General features: G+C 56.8%; 1 protein-coding gene across 1 annotated transcript; it reads left to right on the top strand.

Annotated features, from left to right (window-relative positions):
* The first annotated feature begins 5925 nt into the window (after positions 1-5925).
* TMEM179 (transmembrane protein 179) lies at positions 5926-19427 on the top strand. Its single transcript, XM_036841376.1, has 4 exons — positions 5926-6348; positions 13665-13802; positions 15520-15598; positions 17071-19427. The coding sequence occupies exons 1-4, from the start codon at positions 6044-6046 to the stop codon at positions 17248-17250; spliced, it is 702 nt and encodes a 233-aa protein (XP_036697271.1). The 5' UTR covers positions 5926-6043; the 3' UTR covers positions 17251-19427.
* Positions 19428-19720: the final 293 nt, after the last annotated feature.

Raw genomic sequence — 19720 nt, 5'->3', positions numbered from 1 at the left:
TGGAGTAGCGATACTCGTATCAGATAAAATAGACTTTAAAATAAAGACTGTTACAAGAGATAAGGAGGGACACTACATAATGATCAAAGGATCAATCCAAGAAAAAGATATAACAATTGTAAATGTTTATGCACCCAACATAGGATCACCTCAATACATAAGGCAAATGCTAACAACCATGAAAGGAGAAATTGACAGCAACACAATAATAGTAGGGGACTTTAACACCCCACTTACACCAATGGACAGATCATCCAAACAGAAAATAAATAAGGAAACACAAGCTTTAAATGACACAGTAGACCAGAATAGATCTAATTGATATTTATAGAACATTCCACCCAAAAGTGGCAGAATACACTTTCTTCTCAAGTGCACATGGAACATTCTCCAGGATAGACCACATCTTGGGTCACAAATCAAGCCTCAGAAAATTTAAGAAAATTGAAATCATATCAAGCATCTTTTCTGACCACAACGCTATGAGATTGGAAATCAATTACCGGAAAAAAACTGTAAAAACCACAAATACATGGAGGCTAAACAGTGCGCTTCTAAATAACCAAGAGATCACTGAAGAAATCAAAGGAGAAATAAAAAAATACATAGAAACAAATGACAATGAAAACACGATGACCCAAAACCTATGGGACACAGCAAAAGCAGTTCTAAGAGGGAAGTTTATAGCAATTCAATCTCACCTCAAGAAACAAGAAAAACCTCAAATAAACAATCTAACCCTACACTTAAAGCAACTAGAGAAAGAAGAACAAAGAAAACCCAAAGTCAGTAGAAGGAAAGAAATCATAAAGATCAGAGCAGAAATAAATGAAATAGAAATGAAGAAAACAATAGCAAAGATCAATAAAACTAAAAGCTGGTTCTTTGAGAAGATAAACAAAATTGATAAACCTTTAGCCAGACTCATCAAGAAAAAAAGGGAGAGGATGCAAATCAATAAAATTAGAAATGAAAAAGGAGAAATCACAACTGACACTGCAGAAATAAAAAGGATTATAAGAGACTACTACAAACAACTATATGCCAATAAAATGGACCACCACGAAGAAATGGACAAATTCTTGGAAAGTTACGATTTTCCAAGACTGAACCAGGAAGAATTAGAAAATATAAACAGACTTATCACAAGTGATGAAATTGAAACTGTAATTAAAAATCTTCCAACAAACAAAAGTCCAGGACCAGACGGCTTCACAGGTGAATTCTATCAAACATTTAGAGAAGGGCTAACACTGATCTTTCTCAAACTCTTCCAAAAAATTACAGAGGGAGAAACACTCCCAAATTCATTCTACAAAGCCACCATCACCCTGATACTAAAACCAGAAAAAGATAATTATAAAAAAGAGAAAATTGTAGACCAATATCACTGATGAACATAGATGCAAAAATCTTGAACAAAATACTAGCAAACAGAATCCAACAGCACTGAAAAGAATCATACACCATGATCAAGTGGGATTTATCCCAGGGATGCAAGGATCCTTCAATATATGCAAATCAATCAATGTGATACACCATATTAACAAATTGAAAAATAAAAACTATATGATCATCTCAATAGATGCAGAAAAAGCTTTTGACAATATTCAACACCCATTTATGATAAAAACTCTCCAGAAAGTGGGCATAGAGGGAACCTACCTCAACATGATAAAGGCCATATATGACAAACCCACAGAAAACATCATTCTCAATGGTGAAAAACTGAAAGCATTTCCTCTAAGATCAGGAACAAGACAAGGATGTCCACTCTCACCACTATTATTCAACAGAGTTTTGGAAGTCCTAGCCACGGCAATCAGAGAAGAAAAAGAAATAAAAGGAATACAAATTGGAAAAGAAGAAGTAAAACTGTCACTATTTGCCAATGACATGATACTATACATAGAAAATCCTAAAGATGCCACCAGAAAACTACTAGAGCTAATCAATGAATTTGGTAAGGTTGCAGGATACAAAATTAATGCACAGAAATCTCTGGCATTCCTATACACCAACAATGAAAAATCAGAAAGAGAAATTAAGGAAATACTCCCATTTACCATTGCAACAAAAAGAATAAAATACCTAGGAATAAAGCTGCCTAAGGAGGCAAAAGACCTGTACTCAGAAAACTATAAGACACTGATGAAAGAAATCAAAGATGACATAAACAGATGGAGAAATATACCGTGATCTTGGATCAGAAGAATCAATATTGTGAAAATGATTATACTCCCCAAAGCAATCTACAGATTCAATGCAATCCCTATCAAACTACCAATGGCATTCTTCACAGAATTAGAACAAAAAATCTTATAATTTGTATGGAAACATGGAAGACCCCAAGTAGCCAAAGCAATCTTGAGAAAGAAAAACAGAGTTGGAGGAATCAGGCTCCCCGACTTCAAACTATACCACAAAGCTACAGTAATCAAGACAGTATGGTACTGGCACAAAAACAGAAATATAGGTAAATGGTACAGGATAGAAAGCCCAGAGATAAACCCATGCACATTTGGGCACCTAATTTATGGCAAAGGAGGCAAGAACATACAATGGAGAAAAGACAGCCTCTTCAATAAGTGGTGCTGGGAAAACTGGACAGCTACATGTAAAAAAATGAAATTAGAACACTACCTAACACCATACAGAAAAATAAACTCCAAACGGATTAAAGACTTAAATGTAAGACCAGACAGTATAAAACTTTTAGAGGAAAACATAGGAAAAACACTCTTTGACATAAACCACAGCAAGATCTTTTTTGACCCACCTTCTAGAGTAACAGAAATAAAAACAAAAATAAACAAATGGAACTTAATTAAACTTAAAAGTTTTTGCACAGCAAAGGAAACCATAAACAAGACAAAAAGGCAACCCTAAGAATGGGAGAAAATATTTGCAAATGAGACAACAGACAAAAGATTAATCTCCAAAAAATACAAACAGCTCATGGAGCTCAATATCAAAAAAACAAACAATCCAATTAAAAAATGGATGGAAGACCTAAATAGACATTTCACCAAGGAAGACATACAGATGGCCAAGAGGCACATGAAAAGATGCTCAACATCACTAATTATTAGAGAACAACAATGAGGTATCACCTCATGCCAGTCAGAATGGCCATTATCAAAAAAACTAGAAACAATAAATGATGGAAAGGGTGTGGTGAAAAGGGAACCCTCCTGCACTGTTGTTGGGAATGTAAATTGGTAAAACCACTATGGAAAACAGTATGGATGTTCCTTAAAAAACTAAAAATAGAACTACCATACGACCCAGAAATCCCACTACTGGGCATATACCCTGAGAAAACCATAATTCAAAAAGAGACATGCACCACAATGTTCACTGCAACACTATTTACAATAGCCAGGACATGGAACCAACCTAAATGTCCATCGACAGATGAATGGATAAAGAAGATGTGGCACATATATCCAATAGAATATTACTCAGCCATAATAAGAAACAAAATAGAGTTATTTGTAGTGAGGTGGATGGACATAGAGTCCGTCATACAGAGTGAAGTAAGTCAGAGAGAGAAAAACAAATACCATATGCTAACGCATATATATGGAATCTAAAAAAAAAAAAAAAAGATACTGATGAACCTAGTTGCAGGGCAGGACTAAAGATGTAGACATAGAGAAGGGACTTGAGGACATGGGGTGGGAGGGGGAAGCTGGGGCGAAGTGAGAGTAGCATCGACATATATACACTACCAAATGTAAAATAGTTGGCTGGTGGGAAGCAGCAGCATAGCACAGGGAGATCGGCTCGGTGCTCTGCGATGACCTAGGTGGGTGGGATAGGGAGGATGGGAGGGAGGCTGAAGTGTGAGGGGAAATGGGGACGTGTGTATGCATAGGGCTGATTCACTTTGTTGTGCAACAGAAACTAACACGGTATTGTGAAGCAATTACAGTCCAATAAAGATCTCTTAAAAATGGTAGATGTTTAATAATCTTTCCAATTTATTCTGTAGTTCTCCCTTTGAGCCACTTCCCTCTCAATTGTCATGGTCTCTTTTGTTTTGGCCTAACCCTTAAAGTGTAAGACCCCCAGATGTGTTCAAATTAGTCAGTCCACTGGATAATGATTGGATGGGATTTCAACTCTTGTCCAAGTTGGGGGGGTGTGGCACTGAATTTCCTGAGCAGGCTCCCTTTGGTTGAATCGGGGAACTCAACAGTAGCAGAAACCCCATGTGTATTCTCTAAGGGAAGGGTTGCTGTCCCAGACCCATGGCTGGTCTTCAATGTGTGCTTTAAAGTGACTGCAAAGTGAATGTGCAATGCACAGAAGACAAATTACAAATAGTACCAGCATAGGAAAGGATGCTCAACTTCACGATGATAAGGGAAACCCAAGGTTACACATCAATGAAGACTAACAGAATTTAAAAACAACTGATTTTCTCAGTTTTGGAGAGGGTGTCTGCAGCATGGATAAGAAGGTAAGTTGGTACAACATTTTAAGAGACCAGTTTGGCAATTTCTGTCAACTCTTAAAATGTGCATACCCCATGACCCAGCAATTCCTCTCCTAAGAACTTCTCTTTTAGGAAATACCTGTACAAGTGCGCAAGCATGTGTGTACAAGGAAGCTCACTCAACAGTATTTGAACTAGCAAAAATGGAAGACATTGACCAGCTACCCAAAGAGGGATAGTTATGCAAATTGTGGAATCTTCATGATTATGGACTTTTACACAGTTATTAAGAAGAATGAAGTAGATCTCTATGTGTGGGCAGGGAATAATGTCCATGACATACTGCTGAATGAAGGAATCAACCTGCAGAATGGTGTGTATAGTATGAAGCACTTGTGTAAATTGTGGGTGTGTGTGTTTATGTGCTTAGCAAAATGTCTAGAAAAGTTGAAGTCAGACTGTGAAGAGTGGTCACCCCAGTCATGTGGCCGGGTGGGGGTGGGGAGGACAAGAAGGGGACATTGTCTTTTTATTTTATACATATCTATGTGGCTTGACTCTTAAAATGAGCATATATTACTTTGGCAATAAAACAAAAAGGTTTTTTTAGTGCTTGCAACAAAAATGCTGATGTAATTTTAAACCACTTGGCAGTTTCTTTTAGAAGGAGGCTTCCTCACTCTAGGAATAGGACTAAATGTGACTTAGTCTTAAAGGGAACTAGAAAAGGCATTAATTCCATTAATTAATGCATCAGCAGATTCCATCTCGGGAAAGGCTGTCTTAATGAGGTGCCTGGGGCATCCATTATTTATCTTACAAATACCAACTCAGGGCTCTGCTTGTGTCAGGCAGTGTGAAAGATGTCCCTTCTGAGGGTGCTGTGCTGGAGAAGCACAAACAGCTAACAGACCCACTCTGTCCTCTCGGCACCCATCTCTCCGTGGGCGACCCCTGTGCCATTTCCTCGACCCCAGATCCTCCCCTCTCCGGCTCATTTCCCGTATACTTGGTGCACTCCAGGACCCCCGAAAAAGAGTCATTCCAGTCCGGACTGCAAACCTCGCTCCCACCCCTCATTATGGGCATCTTGGATCCGTCCCTGTGAATCCCTCCCTCCTAGCCTCCTTTCCTTAACGCCAATGGGGCAACTGGGGACCTGGGAACCATCCTATGTGAGGCCCACACAGGTAGCTCCTGGTACCAGAGTCGGGTCTCGGTAAGCCGACATAGCAATCTTCCCATTCCCACTCCTGGTTTCCATTCCGCTTCTGCATCGGTACACCCATTCTCCAGCGTGGCCCACACCCACCCGTTGTCCCCTTCGCCCCCTTTCCGCGCCGCGAGCCCGCCGGGAGCTGTCCGTGGTGCTGACCGCAGGCGCGGCCCGCGCTCGGCCGCTGCGCACGCGTCCCGGGCGGGGCGCGCAGGACCCCGCCGGCGCCGCCACTGCGCAGCCTCCCGCGCGGATCCGGCCTGGGTGCGCGCGGCGCCGGGAGACTCCCGCGGCCTCGCCTGCCGGCCTGCGCCCCTCGTCCCGCGCCGCCAGCCAGCCCCGCGGCCTCCTCCGGCCGCTCCCTCGGCCCGCCTGGCCCCGCCATGGCGCTCAACAATTTCCTCTTCGCGCAGTGCGCCTGCTACTTCCTGGCCTTCCTGTCCAGCTTCGTGGTGGTGGTGCCGCTGTCCGAGAATGGCCACGACTTCCGCGGCCGCTGCCTGCTCTTCACCGAGGGCATGTGGCTGAGCGCCAACCTGACGGTGCAGGAGCGCGAGCGCTTCACCGTGCAGGAGTGGGGCCCGCCGGCCGCCTGCCGCTTCGCCCTGCTGGCCAGCCTGCTCTCGCTGTTGCTCGCCGCGGCGCACGCCTGGCGCACGCTCTTCTTCCTCTGCAAGGGACACGAGGGGTAAGTGGGGGCCTCGCAGCTGCCCTGCACCGACAGACGCAGCCCTTACCCCTGGCACGGCCCCCCTCCCGTGCCCGCAGCGCCCCAGGCTCTCCCCTGACAAGGAGGAGCGTGAGTCCCTGCATCTCCCTGTGGTCTCAGAGGCCCGAAAATATCAACCATCGGCCCTCACCACTTCCAGGGAAACTGCCCTTTGTCTGCACGCAGAACCGAGGGACCGTGGTGTTCTCCGTACCAGGCCAGTGCTTCCCTCTCCAAGTGCGCATCACCATGCACAGCCCGGGGTGCAAATGTTGCATCGTCATCTCGGAGCCGATTTGGGCCTCCCTCTCTGGCGCAGCGGGGCCCACACCCGTCAGCACCGCGGACAGCTCCCAGCCGGGTTTGGGCCTGCTCCCAGCTCCGGGTGCACTGGGAGGGACCAGGCAGGCAGGCAGGGGGCCGACCAGGCTAACAGGGGACCCTCCCCTCGTTCGCATCCTCCTGGGAAGGAAAGCCGGAGGGAAGGCCCTCGAGGCCCACCGCCACCGCACACACCTTGGCTGGGGGATGCGGGAGAGGGAGCGGCAGGTGTGTGAGGCCCCGCTAGCCTCCCTTCCCCCGGCCTCCATTCTCCTCTTCACCTTCTCCTGTCCTGGCTCTGTTTTGTGAGAGAGCGGGATGTGGGTCCCTGGGCTGGGGTTCTCAGCCGGTAACACTCCCTGGGCCTCTACCCCTGTGGGACCCTGTGTGGCCCGCCCCACCCACGCCCAGGCTGTGGATCCCTGCGCCCTGGAGCGGCCAGGTCTCCTGCAGAGGTCCCGGGAGGCCACTCCTGCCTGTTGCCTGCCCTCACATCTACGTGGGAAGTCCACGCCTTCTCCCAAACTCTGCCCCCACCCTCACCCCCATCCATCATCTGTTGGCAGTTTTTAGTGGCTTTTCACTTCTTTCGGGGAGGTGGGGCCTTGAGGTTGTGAGTGGGCAGGGACTCCTGAGAGCTCTCAGCTTGGCTTTGGCATGGAGAGAGGGGCTGGAGAGAGGAAGGGGGGGGGGGCTGCAGGTTGAAGAGGAAAGGGACAACTGAGGCTGGGGGGAGAGGGGTGAAATCCCAGTAACCCATGTGTATGAGTCTCCAGGGGCTGCTGTAACAAAGCACCACAAACTGGGGCTTAAGACAATTTATGCTCTTACACTTCTGGAGGCCAGAAACCCAAAATTAAGGTGTTGTCAAGACTGGTTTCTTCTGGGGGGTTAATATTTCCAGGCCTCTTCCTAGCTCCTGGCGGCCGCTGCAACCCCTGATGTCCCTTGGCTTAGGCCTTTATCACTCCAATCTCTGTCTCCCTCTCCACATGGCCTCTTCTCTCTCTCTTTCCTTCTTCTTATAAGGATACTCGTCATTGGATTTAGGGCCCACCCTAAATCCAGGATGACCTCATCCTGAGATCTTTAGCTTAATGACACCCACAAAGACCCTATTTCCAAATAAGGTCACATTCACAGGTACTGGGGGCGCAGATGTGGGCATACGTTGTCAGGGGACGCAATTCAACCCAGTGCGCTGAAGTTCTGCATTTGGGGTCTGCCGAAGCCATGTGTCAGCCCAGGGCGTCCTCCAGGTGCTGTGTGCGGGGTGGGGGCTCTTCCCAGGGTGAGCCCAGGCCAGTCCCAGGGGGGCGCCTGCTCTGCTCCTCCTTCCCTCCACCCGCACGATGGCTGGTGCCCCGAGGAGGCTTTGAGACACCATCTGCACCTGCGGTGCCAAGCCCACGTGGTACCCAGTCAGAGTCTCCAGCGCAGGCTGGGGCTGGAGAAGCATCTCTGATTACGAGACAGGGTCTGAGGTCAGGGTCTGCTGACAGGGCGGTCAGCAGGCGGGGTAGGTCGAGGTCCCTTCAGTCTGGGAAGCTGAGGGCAGTGGGCACAGGCCAGGTGGGGGCCACGGCTTGGTCATCAGCTCACGCCCATGGTTCCAGCTTGTCCCTACAAGACAGGTGACCTCAAGGCATTCAGGGTCTACCTGGCGAGGACACGTAAGCAGCTCTCTAGGTGGGGCCCAGCCCCCCGTGGCTCTGAGTGGCGGGAGGTTTCAGAGGCACCACCAGAGGCTGGGAGCAGAGCAGTGGGAGCCCAGGGCCTGCAAGTAAGGAAACCTGGTCACGCAGGACTGCCTGTTTCGCACAAGTTGGGCAGCAAACCTAGGAACCTAGGGACAGCTTCTGTCCTTTGTCATCTCATAGAAGGTGTCCATCAGCTCTGTGAAACCATCCCCATCCCCATTTTAAAGACAGAAAACTGAGGCTTGGGAGTGTACATGCCTCCCTGTGCTCTTTCACTGTGCCCGTCCCCTGAGGACAGAGGGAGCCTGTGCTCCCATGGAGGTGGCCTGGTTGGAGGAACATTTAGGGTCCTCTGTCCCGTTGCATCAGTCCTAGGGGCTCATCTGTCCTACCACCAATGGCCTCGACCACGGCAGCCAAGGCTGGGCCAGGCTTCTCTTCTCCAGGGACATCTGTTGCAGAATGTCCTTCTCAGCCATCAGGAATTCCGGCCCAAGGCCACGTGGTGTGCCACTGCCCGCTTGCACCCTGTCCACCACACAAGCCAGTTGGCAGTTGGTCAGCTGTGATGACATCTGTCACAAGTGTCATCCTTTCTTCTTGGTTCGGGTTGTAGGAGCCGGTCAAAGCTCTTGTGGATGTCCAGGCCATGGCTATGCACCTGAGGGGACCCTGGGCTGGCTGAACCCAAGACGCACACGTACCTTGTTCACCTCTGTGTGCTCAGGGCTGAGCATGGGGCATGGTGCCCAGGAGTCACCAAATTAGTGATTGTTGAGTGAATGACAGAAAGATTCCTGCCCCCTGAGGTTTGCCGCTTCACAGCCACTCACGGGCCCTGATGCCTTTGCAGATTCACAATCTGACCCAGGGGTCAGCGCTCTGGGCTCGCTGTGTCAGCCAGGTCTGGACCTGTGGGAAGGCTGGGTCTGCCTCATCCAGCCACGGGCAGGACGGTCACCTGAGGGCAGCCAGTTCCGGCACGGTTGTTGGTCAAGCTGCATAGACCAGACGAGCAGGTGCTGGGTGGGTAAAGGGACTCGGGACAGCCAGGAGGCCAGGAAGGGCAGGTGGAGAGAGCAGTGTGAGGGACCATGGCTCTCAGGGGTGTTGATGGCCACTGGACATCCGGCCCATGAAGGACACCACTGCCCTCCTTAGACTTGGGTTTTTAGAGGGCCCTGCCTGCTTAGGGTTTAGTGTGCACCCTAATTCTCCGAAGAGTCCAACTTCAGACCGAGACCCAGGGTGGAACCCTACACTTTGATCTGTGTGAGGGGCTCACGGCTGCGTCTCGAGCTAGTGGTCACACGCGGTGTCCGTGGTGCCAGCTCCCTCCTCGTGCAGTGTGTGCCTCTGTGCAGATTGGGGACCCTGATGGCTTGTGCCCAGGGGTGTGACGGGTAAGGGGTCGGGGCAGCTTTTTGTACAGGGGGTGTCATCCTGCTTGCTGGCTGGGGGAAGGAGTGAGTGGTCAGCGGCACCTGTGGCTCCTGGGGCGTTGCTGTTTCAGGCCCCTGGCTGAGCTGAGGGTGAGTCCTGGGCCTGGGGGCCGGGCAGCTTTGCCGGTCCAGGTGGCAGTGGTTTGTGATTGACGGCTGGGGAGCGCTGGGTTAAAACAACCCATCTGCCTGCCCACACGTGTCCCTCAGCCTGCAAATCGCTCCCAGGGCTTCCCAGGATAGCTGTCACCATGGAGACGGCACTTCCAGGCAGGGCACCCTGAGAGGTAGCGGGAGAAAGATGAAGTTAACCCTGTGAGTGCTGGGCTCCCGTTCCTGACCGCTGCCCCGGCCCGTCCTTGGGAGGAGGGGGTGGGAGTCGTGTTGTGAACTCTGGGGGGGCCGGGGCCAAGTGAGGCTCTCACGCACCCGATTCTTCAAAAATCTGTAAAGCCAGAGCAGATGCCAAGGAAATGACCAGAAACCGATGGGAAGGGTAAGAGGAGGCCGCTGGCTGGCAGGACCCCAGCACGGGCCCTTCCCGTGGGGTCTCGTGGGATGGAGACCCCAAATCTGTGCCCATGTAATAGGGATGCGGCTGGAGTGTTGGTGGTTTCTGGCTCTCAGAGACTGTGCTGTAGATCGCCCTCAGAGGTGGGAAGGGGCAGCTTTCCGACGGGTCGGCTGTGTCTCAGGCCCGCTGTGCCAGGGGTTCCATGAGGGCACTTCCGTCCACACAGGGGGTGAGGAGCCCTCCTGGGCCTCTAGAATTCAGTACAGAATGGGGGGGTTGTGGCCCCTCCCCAACGAGAAGGAACAGGATTTGCCGCCGGCTGGTTGGCCCGCTGGCCTGCCCTCCGCACCCTGGCCATCCCTCCTCCCAGGAGCCCCGCTGGGGACAGGGTTCTTCGGGGGACGGCAGAGGGCTATCAGCAGGTGGAGGGCACCTAGGGAACCGCCGTCCCAGTGAGCTGGACTTCTGTGCCAAGAGCGGCCTCCTCCTTTGCTCTGCCTGTGGAAGCTCGTCCCTGGCCTCCCTGGGACCACCGTGTTCTCCTTGGCTGGAGCCAAGTGTCCATCCAAGATGGAGATGCCAGGGGCATAGGCTCTGGGTAACCTCTGCTTTCCTCGGAAAACCAGCTCCTGGGAAGGGGGGCTCCAGTGGGCTGGGCCTTCCCCAACCCCCGAGCCCCACCCAGCCCCATGCTGCCCCACGGGGGGCACAGCTGGCCGTGAGCCCGTCTCCAAATCTGGTTCCCAAGGGTGACTCAGCAGCTTCTCCATCCCTGCTTCCTGCACCCCATCTCCTGTGGCAACACAGGCCCCAGCTCAAGGGCTCCAGGTGTGCCCCTGGCTTGGGGGTCAGAGGGCAGTGAGCCCAACCCGGCCTGGATGATGGGCTGAGGTCTGTCCTGGGGGGATGCGAGCTCATGAGTGGCCCCGCAGCTACGTGCCCTTCACCCACATAAGCTCCCTCGGTTCCCACCATAACCCGATGTTACAGAGCAGAAATCGAGGCCCCCAGAGTGCCTTGCAGAGTGAAGGTCACACAGCTGGCAAAGGGCAGACCGGGCTTGACATCACCTCTGCTTGTTGACAGCTTCGGAGGGGGATGGGCTATAACGTACCTCTCTTCATAACTATAGGCCCCTGACCCCTAATTCGAGCTCTCAGGGCCAGATGGATTTTGCAGTTCAGAATTGCGTCCATCAGGGTCCCAGGTGGAGATTGATGACCGCCCAAGTGAGGAGAACCTGAGGACTAAGGTGTGGGCCAGGTGTGGGACCCTGTCACCACCCCCGGCCGAGGGGCTGGGCAGGGTTACGTGGATGAGGCCGCCCAGAGGGACAACCTTTGGTGGAGGGACACCGCCAGCCTGGGGCTGCCCCCAGGAGGGACCTGGGAATGAACACCCGCCCACCCCCACTGTCACGTCCCCCCTGGGACCCCATTGGCTGGATGCAACCAGGAGCCAGGGAGAGGGTGGCCCCCTCCGGTCGGCCCCCGCGGTGGAGGGTGGAGGGGGCGTGACCTGAAGAGCAGCAGAGCCCACGATGGTCCTGTCCGGGCAGGGATTTCAGTGCCACCCTCAGAGGGCGAGACACAGCAGGGCGGGCGGCTTGAGACTCAAGCACAGTGAACACACAGCCTTGACCCTGAGCTGGGCAAGGACCGTGGATGCCCGGTGCGTGCAGGCGAGCTTGCGCTGCCGGGACCAGTCTTTGGAGAACTGGGGATGGGGGGCTGTGGCGGGCGCGGAGCTTCCTGCGCACGGTTCTCACCTTCGTCCCCTTGGCCAGGATCCTGGGGGTGGAGGCCCCACGTGTACGCGGGAGCGTGAGTGCAAACATGGGGCCAGGCCCGCTGTCCCTGCCCTTGCAGCTGTGATTGTTGGGGTCTCAGGAGCGTCCTCGCCCCTCCTCTGACGCTCTTGTCGGGGTGGCTCAAGCCCTCCCAGCCTTGGTACTCAGCAGGGCGGCCCTGGATGGGGCCTGTCGACAGCAGCGCTGCGGGATCTTTCCCTGGAGATGCGGACGGTCCCGGCTGTGACAAAGCAGCCTGGTCATTCGTGCTGTGAGTTGGGCACTGGTGACCTCGGTTTACCATCTGCCCGTTTTTCTGAGGCAGCTCCTGGGCCGGGGCTGCGGCATCCATGCTGCGTTGTCCTTGGGGCCCAGCACAGCGGGGGTGGAGGCCCAGAAACGTCCGGCGGGTGGATAAACGAAAGAAAGAAACAACAGACGCAGGAGCCGTGCATCCATCGCTGCTTGGCCTCGGCTGATAGTCACCGTGTCCGGTGACAATAACTTTGATGTTTTCTTGGCTGAAACCCCAGCTGACACCTTGTTTAGTGAATGTTCCCCGTGAAGCCAGATTTGATCAATCATTTCCCCCAGATTCAATGTACTGCAAGCACTGATGTTCACATCAAACCTGCAGCAGGTTAGATGTAGGTCTAGGCTGTGGCCCCACGTGAGGGCGTTTCCTCTGCCCACGCCACCCCTGCCACGGGACAGCCCTGTGCCCCCTGCCCCTTGCGGCATCAGCTCAGCTGCCTGCTCTCCTGCAGGACTCTGAATCTCCAGGGGGTGGTTTGGAGATGGTGGGACGGTGGATGCTTCCGGGCCGGCAGGAGAGTCTGGTGGGTGGGGGTTCCCACACGTCCCTCCCCCCACCCGCCGTGCCATCGGAGGGCAAACATCGCCGCCCTCTGAAAGCACCCCAGTGGGGGCCGTGCTCCCATGGACCCTGGAGAGGCCCTGGCCCCGTGGGGCAGTGCAGCCTGGCCCTGAGCGAGCTCTGCCCTCTCGGCCCTGCCTCCTGGGTCCCCCAGGTGCCCGCTCTGGTCACCCCATGGCCTTTCAGGTTTCAGTGGAGAAATCAGAGCAGGGTCACAGACCCCTATGCAGGTGCAGGCCAGCCGCATTGATGACTGTGTGGGTAAATGGCCTTGGTGGGTGCCCGCGAGGGTGATCCACCTTGAAAGGCTGTCTGGCCTTTTCAGCATGGGTGCTGGTTCTGACGCTTCGGAACCAGGCGGCCTTGGGTTTGAATGGTGGCCGTGACTCCGCTATAAGATGGTCCCCACTCCCGGGCTTTGGGGGGACGGGCTGGGCAGCTCTGGCCGGCGCGTGGGCCTGTGGGGTGAGGAACGCTGCCGGAGGGGAAGCGACCTCTGGTGACCGCACTTGGCCCTACCCCGTCATCTGGGGCCCAGACCCCAGCTGGGACCCTGAGGGCGGGGGGCTGCCTTCCCGCTGCCGCCTGGCCCTGCAGCGGTGCTGTGGAGACCGGGGGTGGCGCAGTGACCCCCCTCCCGCCCACGCTGCAGCTCCTTCCTCTACGCCTTCCTGAACCTGCTGGTCAGCGCCTTCGTGGTCTTCCTGGTCTTCATCGCCAGCACCATCGTGAGCGTGGGCTTCACCATGTGGTGTGACGCTGTCACTGAGAAGGGCACCGTGCCCCACAGGTGCGCCCTGGGCCCCGCCCGCCGCTCCTGGGATGACGTCTTCCTGCACGAACCCCGCCCTGAGCCCACAGCTTTGCTTATCCCACCCGTTCCCCCGCCTGTGCACACCTGGCCGCCCCTGCCCTGGGGCCCGTACCCCCTTCCCAGTTCAGGGAGCCCACAGCGGCTTCACGCAAGAGCAGGGGCCCCACAAACCCTGCGGGTGGATTGGGGTATGGGGGGATGGAGGCCCAGGAGGTCGGAGGTTCCGGCTTCCCCGTCATTGCTGGCACGTGGTTGGGTGACAGGGTCCCACAGGGTGGGCTCCAGGTCCCGGAAGGCCCCGGAGAGCCAGCCCTGTGCTGCCGTTGGGGGCAGAGGCCTGGGCCCAGGTGTGGTAATAAGGAGGGTGTGGAATATGAGGGTGGAGGGGGTGGGGACGGTGAGGGACGGGAGTGGAAGTTTCTGGTCGGAGGGCGTCGGGGACGGAGGCCTGCGGGGCTGGGTCGGAGGCTCTGGGCCCTGAGGCAGGGGCCATCTCTGGCTTGGGGGCGGCCCAAGGTGGAGCATGGTGACTGCCTGACCCCCGGCAAAGGGGTGCCCGCTGCCCAGCCCTAAGGGGCATCGTCCAGTGCCCCAGGCCATTCCCCTGGAAAGGCAGGGACCCTTGGGTTACCTCTTCCAGAGACTCCAGATTCTTTCTTTAAGAAAAATCAGATCTGGAACCTTAAAGTATAGAATGGACAAAAGATCCGAAGTGGGCGGGGGCAGGGGCATCTACCTTCGTATCCTGCACCTTCACCTCGGGGGTCCCCGGGGTGCCTCTGCAGCAGCTTGGGGCACACAACAAAGGGAAGTTCAAGCACCTGGGTGGGTGGCTCTTTTGGGGCCCACACCAGGGCAGCCCCTCTGTGGGCTGGGGTCTTGCCCATGCTGAGCTGCGCCCTGCCTGATGGGCCCCCGTCCACCTGCTTCCTCACCGCCCGCCCCCCCCCCCGCCCCCCCAGAGCCCTCGGAGCATGGGCAGGCCCCTGGGTGTGGCGTTGGGCCTCTCTAGAAAGAGTTTCTTTACCCTCACAAACTCCATTTCCAGCCCTCCAGCCCCATCCTCCAGCCCCTTGCAGGGTCCAGCCCCTTGCAGGGCGCGCCGCGGCCTCTGGGCCTCCCTCTGCCAGGCACCTCGCTCCCATTAACGTGTGCTGGCACCTCGGGATGGTTCGGGCCCCTGAGCCCAGGCCGCATTCACCCCAGGCTTCTGAGGCTGGCCTGGCCCAGCCTGTCTACAGACGAGGAGCTTGTGGGGGTCACTAGCACTTGGCAGTTTGCCCTGCTAGTTCCCGCTGGTTACATTGGCCTGTGCTGCCAGCCCCAGGAGGTGAAGGGTGAGCGGGTCAGCTGGCTGGGGTTGCCCCCGTGGATGCCCGTGGCCCTCCAGTCCGGGGGCCAAGGGGCCAGAAGCAGCAGCCCAGCAGCCCTGCAGCCCTGCTTCTGAGGCCCCTGGCTCTGCGGGGGCCGAGGCTGGGGTCTCCAGGAGAGTGACGGGCAGCGCTGGTGGCCCCCACTGTCCAGTGCCACATGGGGGCCGGGTCTGCAGGTTCCCTGCCCCACACGTGGGGCCCCACCCCGCCTGTCTGCCCCACCTTGGGGACAGCCGCTCGCCGTTTGGGGGTGATGCCCTGCTGCCCCCCGTGCTTGGTCCCCCAGCGGTCCCCATCCACCCTGCGTCTTGCCGTTGTAGCTGCGAGGAGCTCCAGGACGTCGACTTGGAACTGAACGCGGACAACTCTGCCTTCTACGATCAGCTCGCGGTCGCCCAGGTGGGTGGCGCTGCCCAGGCGGACGGCAGGCGTGCATTGCTGGGCAGGGGGCGATCGCCCAGGCGGGTGGCGCTGCCCAGGCGGACGGCAGGCGTGCATTGCTGGGCAGGGGGCCGTTCACTGCTGAACATTCACTGAGTGCACAGCGAACCCATCCCCTCACCCCACCCGGGGCAGGAAGCACACTCGTAGCTAAGGACGGTGCCAGGCAGAGGAGATGGAGCTGAGTGAGCCCTGTGCTGGGGGAGCAGTTGGGAAGGCTTCCCAGTGGACGGCTGGATCTTGGAGACTGAGAGGATGCCTGCAGGGGGTGCGGAGGGGTGGGCTGTGGGGCGTCCGAGGAGGAGGGAACAGCGTGAGCTAACTGCAGGGGCGGGGAGGCCTGGGGAGTGAGGGCGTGGCTCTGTGCCCGGTGGCGCTGGGAAGGAAGCCAGGCGTCATCCTGGGTCTGCAGTGCCGGGGCTGGGGTCTGGATTCTGGTCCTGGCACCAAGTGGGCCCTCAGATAGACGCCTGAGGGCTCACAGTGAGTCCCCAGAGAGGGACGCCGAGGCAGTGTCTGAGGAAGGGTGTCCCAGGAGGGGATCCGCCCCTGCATTTGGAGGAGCCCCCCAGCCACTGTTGGGGAGGCCCTTCTCCTCCAGCCCTGCCCTTGTATCAGCTTCGTCCCCTGCCCTCCAGGAGACCACGGGGCAACTCCGGGGACCCTGTCTGCTGGAACACAGGCATGTCGGGACATGTGGTCAGAGAGGGCCTGTCCCTCAAAATCTGCATCTGACCCTGACGATGACCCTGATGGCAGGGATGACGGGGCCCCCCGGGCAGGGGGTGGATCCTTTCAACACAGGGCAGGGCTCACCAGCCTTCAGGTCCACCTCTGGACCCGCATTGGCCAGTGGCTGGTCTGAGGACTCTTTCTATGGCGAGGAGCCCTGTAGGGGGTGCTGGACGTCGTGTGGGTCCCGCTGAGACGAGCGGAGCCTGCCAGAGACACCTTCACGCAAATTTAGAGGGAAATGCTCCAGCCTGAGTTTATGGAATTTATGCCGATCACATCAAGGAAGGTACAGGCTAAGTCTGATGACAAACACCCTCAATTGAGTCAGTTTAATTGCAGCTCGAGGCTGGTTCTGATTAAACTGTTTCCCCTTCAACTGTTTGGAAACAGCAGATAAAGGTCAATTTGTTCCGGCGATTGGAAGAGGCTCCATTACGGATGAAACGAGCTCCCTTGGAGCCGAGCGGCCCCAGCTCCTCCCGGGCCCTGTCTGGGCGTGAGGGTGGGCAGAGTTCCCAAAGCGTTTGCACAGCTTGGGGGCCGGGAGGGCCGCCAGATGCCGGGGGTGACGTCCCCGTCCTGTCCTGTCCCCGCAGCACCTCGTTCCTTCCCCAGCGGGTCCGTCCTTTTCCCGGGGGGTGGGTGGTGGCCACTGGGTCTGGCTGGCCCCCTCACCCTGCCCTCTGCCCCCACAGTTCGGCCTCTGGGCCTCGTGGCTGGCCTGGCTGGCCATCACCATCCTGGCCTTCCTGAAAGTCTACCACAACTACCGCCAGGAGGACCTGCTGGACAAACTGGTCCACGAGAAGGAGCTGCTGCTGGCCAGGCCGGCCCCCCATGCCACCTTCCAGGGCGAGAAGAGCGCCGTCATCTAGACCCGGCCCCGGACGCCCCGTCCAGGGCACATGGCCTGCCCTGGGGCCGCGGCCGGGGCTCTGCCCGGCCCCCCGCGACTTGCATGCCTCCCCTCGGCACTGCGTGTACTGAGCGACCCCCTCACCAGGCGCCCCGTTCCCAGCCTGAGCGGCATGGCAGCCGACGGGGGTGGGAGGGCCTCCCCCAGGTGCCACGTGGGGGCAACGGGCCCCCCCCCGTGTCAGCCTGGAGGGACGCCCTCCGGCCAGCGGGCTGGCTGTGGTCCCCCTGCTCCCCGGGCCTCGGCTGGATGCCATCTGTGTGATTTCCTGCAAGGTTCCGTGGCAGCAGCCCGAGTCCCCAGCGTGACCCCACCGGCCCGCGATGGTCACACTTGTCACTTGCTCCTGAGCCGCGTGTGGACAAGAATCCCACCACCTGCGAGAAAGAGCCGAGTGTGGGACGGAGCTGCCCTCTGGCCCCGGGTGGTCCCCACCCAGGGCTGAGTCCCCTCTGCTGTGGCTCCAGAGTCCCTGGGGCCAGACTAGTCTCAGCGCTAGAAGCACAGGCACGGGGGGCTGGACCTGGGGTCAGGTGGTGGCTTCGCGGGCGTCCTGGAGACTTGCCCGGGGAGGCCCCGGGGGCCCCCGTGCGGGCTGGGCCTGTGGTTGGTGGGCGGAGACAGGGACTCCAGATGTGGAGGTGCCATTTCGCAGGGGAGCGGGGGCCAGGTGCCACTGCGGGTGTCTGTGTGCATGTGAGGCACGTGAGGGTGTGCGTGTGTGTGTGATGTGGGTGTACATGTGGTCAGAGTGTGTGCATGTGTGTGAGTGTGCACATGGGCCTGCATGGCGAGGTGTGAGCGTGTGTGAATGTGGGTGTGAGTGTGCAGGTGAGCGTGCCCGTGCAGGTGAGCGTGCCCATGCACAGGTGTGTGGGAGCCTGCAGGTGTGGGTGGAGACCAGAGCGGGCAGCTGTCTGCAACCCCGTCCCCGGCTGCCCCCAGGGCCCCTTGCACCCCAGAGGAGGGGGCTGCCTTCCCAACTCAGGAGGCCCCGAGGGCATGGTCCTGCCCCCTCGGCAGCAGGTGGTGGAGCTGGGAGGGGAGCTGGGACCCTGGAGCTCTGCGACAAGCCACCAGGGGCTGCTTGGCTGTGGACGCCCCTCCTCTCGGGGCTCCCCGGCTTCCGCGCCCTGTCCTCCGTGTCCTGTCCGGGATTGGGGTGCCCGAGGTGTAAGCACGCCCCGCCCCTCCCCTGAGCTTAGTAAATAGTTTCCTGGTCTGGCCTGCGTGCTAGTTTGCCCCCCACCCTCCAGGGGAAGGTGAGCCCCCAGCTCCCCATGTCCATGGCTCTCACCACCGGTGGATGGTTCAGTCTCCCAAAAAGCGGGGGAACAGGGCGTCCAGAGGCCACGGATCTGAGCATGGGTCAAGATGCCAGGTGTGGCGGGCAGCCCGGGCCCGGGAAGCGAGGCTGCAGGTCACTTGTCATGACGCTGCTCAGCTGGCACCTTTCGGGAGTGGGGGCTTGGGACCAGGGTGACTGAGGTTCCTGGCATCTCAGATGCTCTGGCCCTGGGCCTGGCTGAGAGTTTTGGGAAGAGCAGCAGGGTCCTTGGGGAGGTGTTTTGACAGAACCTGAGGCCCCCGAGGGGATGCGCCCGCCCTAGTCCACTGGCCGTGGGGACCCTGTCTGGCCCCGGAGAGCTCCTGGTCTCCAGCAGAAGGAGGGGTGGCTCTGCCTTGTCCCCCATCAGGTAGCAGCCGTCTGGGCCCTGGAGGGAGGAGCAGGGCCAGGATGTGGGCTTCCGGAGCCCGAGGGTCTGCTGCGGATTTGACGCCTGTGGACGGCCTGGAGCTAATCTGAGCAGCCCCTTGGTCAGGCGAGCAGAGACCTGCGTGCGCTTACAGGGCCACCTGCAGAGCGGGACTGCTGCTGACACGCTGGCTGGCTGCACCGGCACCCCAGACATCCCCACCCCGGGGGCTTCTGGGAAAGGCACAGCTGGCCCCGGGGAGGGGGTACTGGGACAGGAGCCGCGCGCCCTTGCAGTGGGCAGGGGACAGACCCTCCGGGGCTGGACAGGAGGGGTGGCCGTGCCTCTGAGGCTCCTGAGGTGGGTGCACCCGATCGCTTCCATGATGCCTTGCTTCTCCCCGCTGCTGTTTGATAATGGACATCCTGTTTTACTTCTACTTCTGGCTTAACTGAAAGTAAAGATTCTTAAACTTAACTGTATCCATCTATTTCTCAAGTCAAAATAGAAACAAAAATACCTGAGCCTCTAAAGTGGGCAAGGAGAAATCTCTTTGCCCGTCTTTTCTCCATCTCCAGTTTGCCTTGTTTCCATTGTTGTATCTGCTTTCGATTGAAGACTTAAAGCACTGCACTCCGTGTTTGCTCCTGGAGTTCCCGGAACTTACTAGCAACTGGGAGTTGGTCCCCCTCCCCCACGGCGGCTGTACACTCACATCCGCACATTTTCTCA

The sequence above is a fragment of the Balaenoptera musculus genome, chromosome 2, assembly GCF_009873245.2.
Source record: "Balaenoptera musculus isolate JJ_BM4_2016_0621 chromosome 2, mBalMus1.pri.v3, whole genome shotgun sequence".
In the NCBI taxonomy this organism is placed as follows: Eukaryota; Metazoa; Chordata; class Mammalia; order Artiodactyla; family Balaenopteridae; genus Balaenoptera; species Balaenoptera musculus.
Note: the sequence above shows the minus strand (reverse complement) of the source record. Positions and strands in the feature narration are given on the sequence as shown.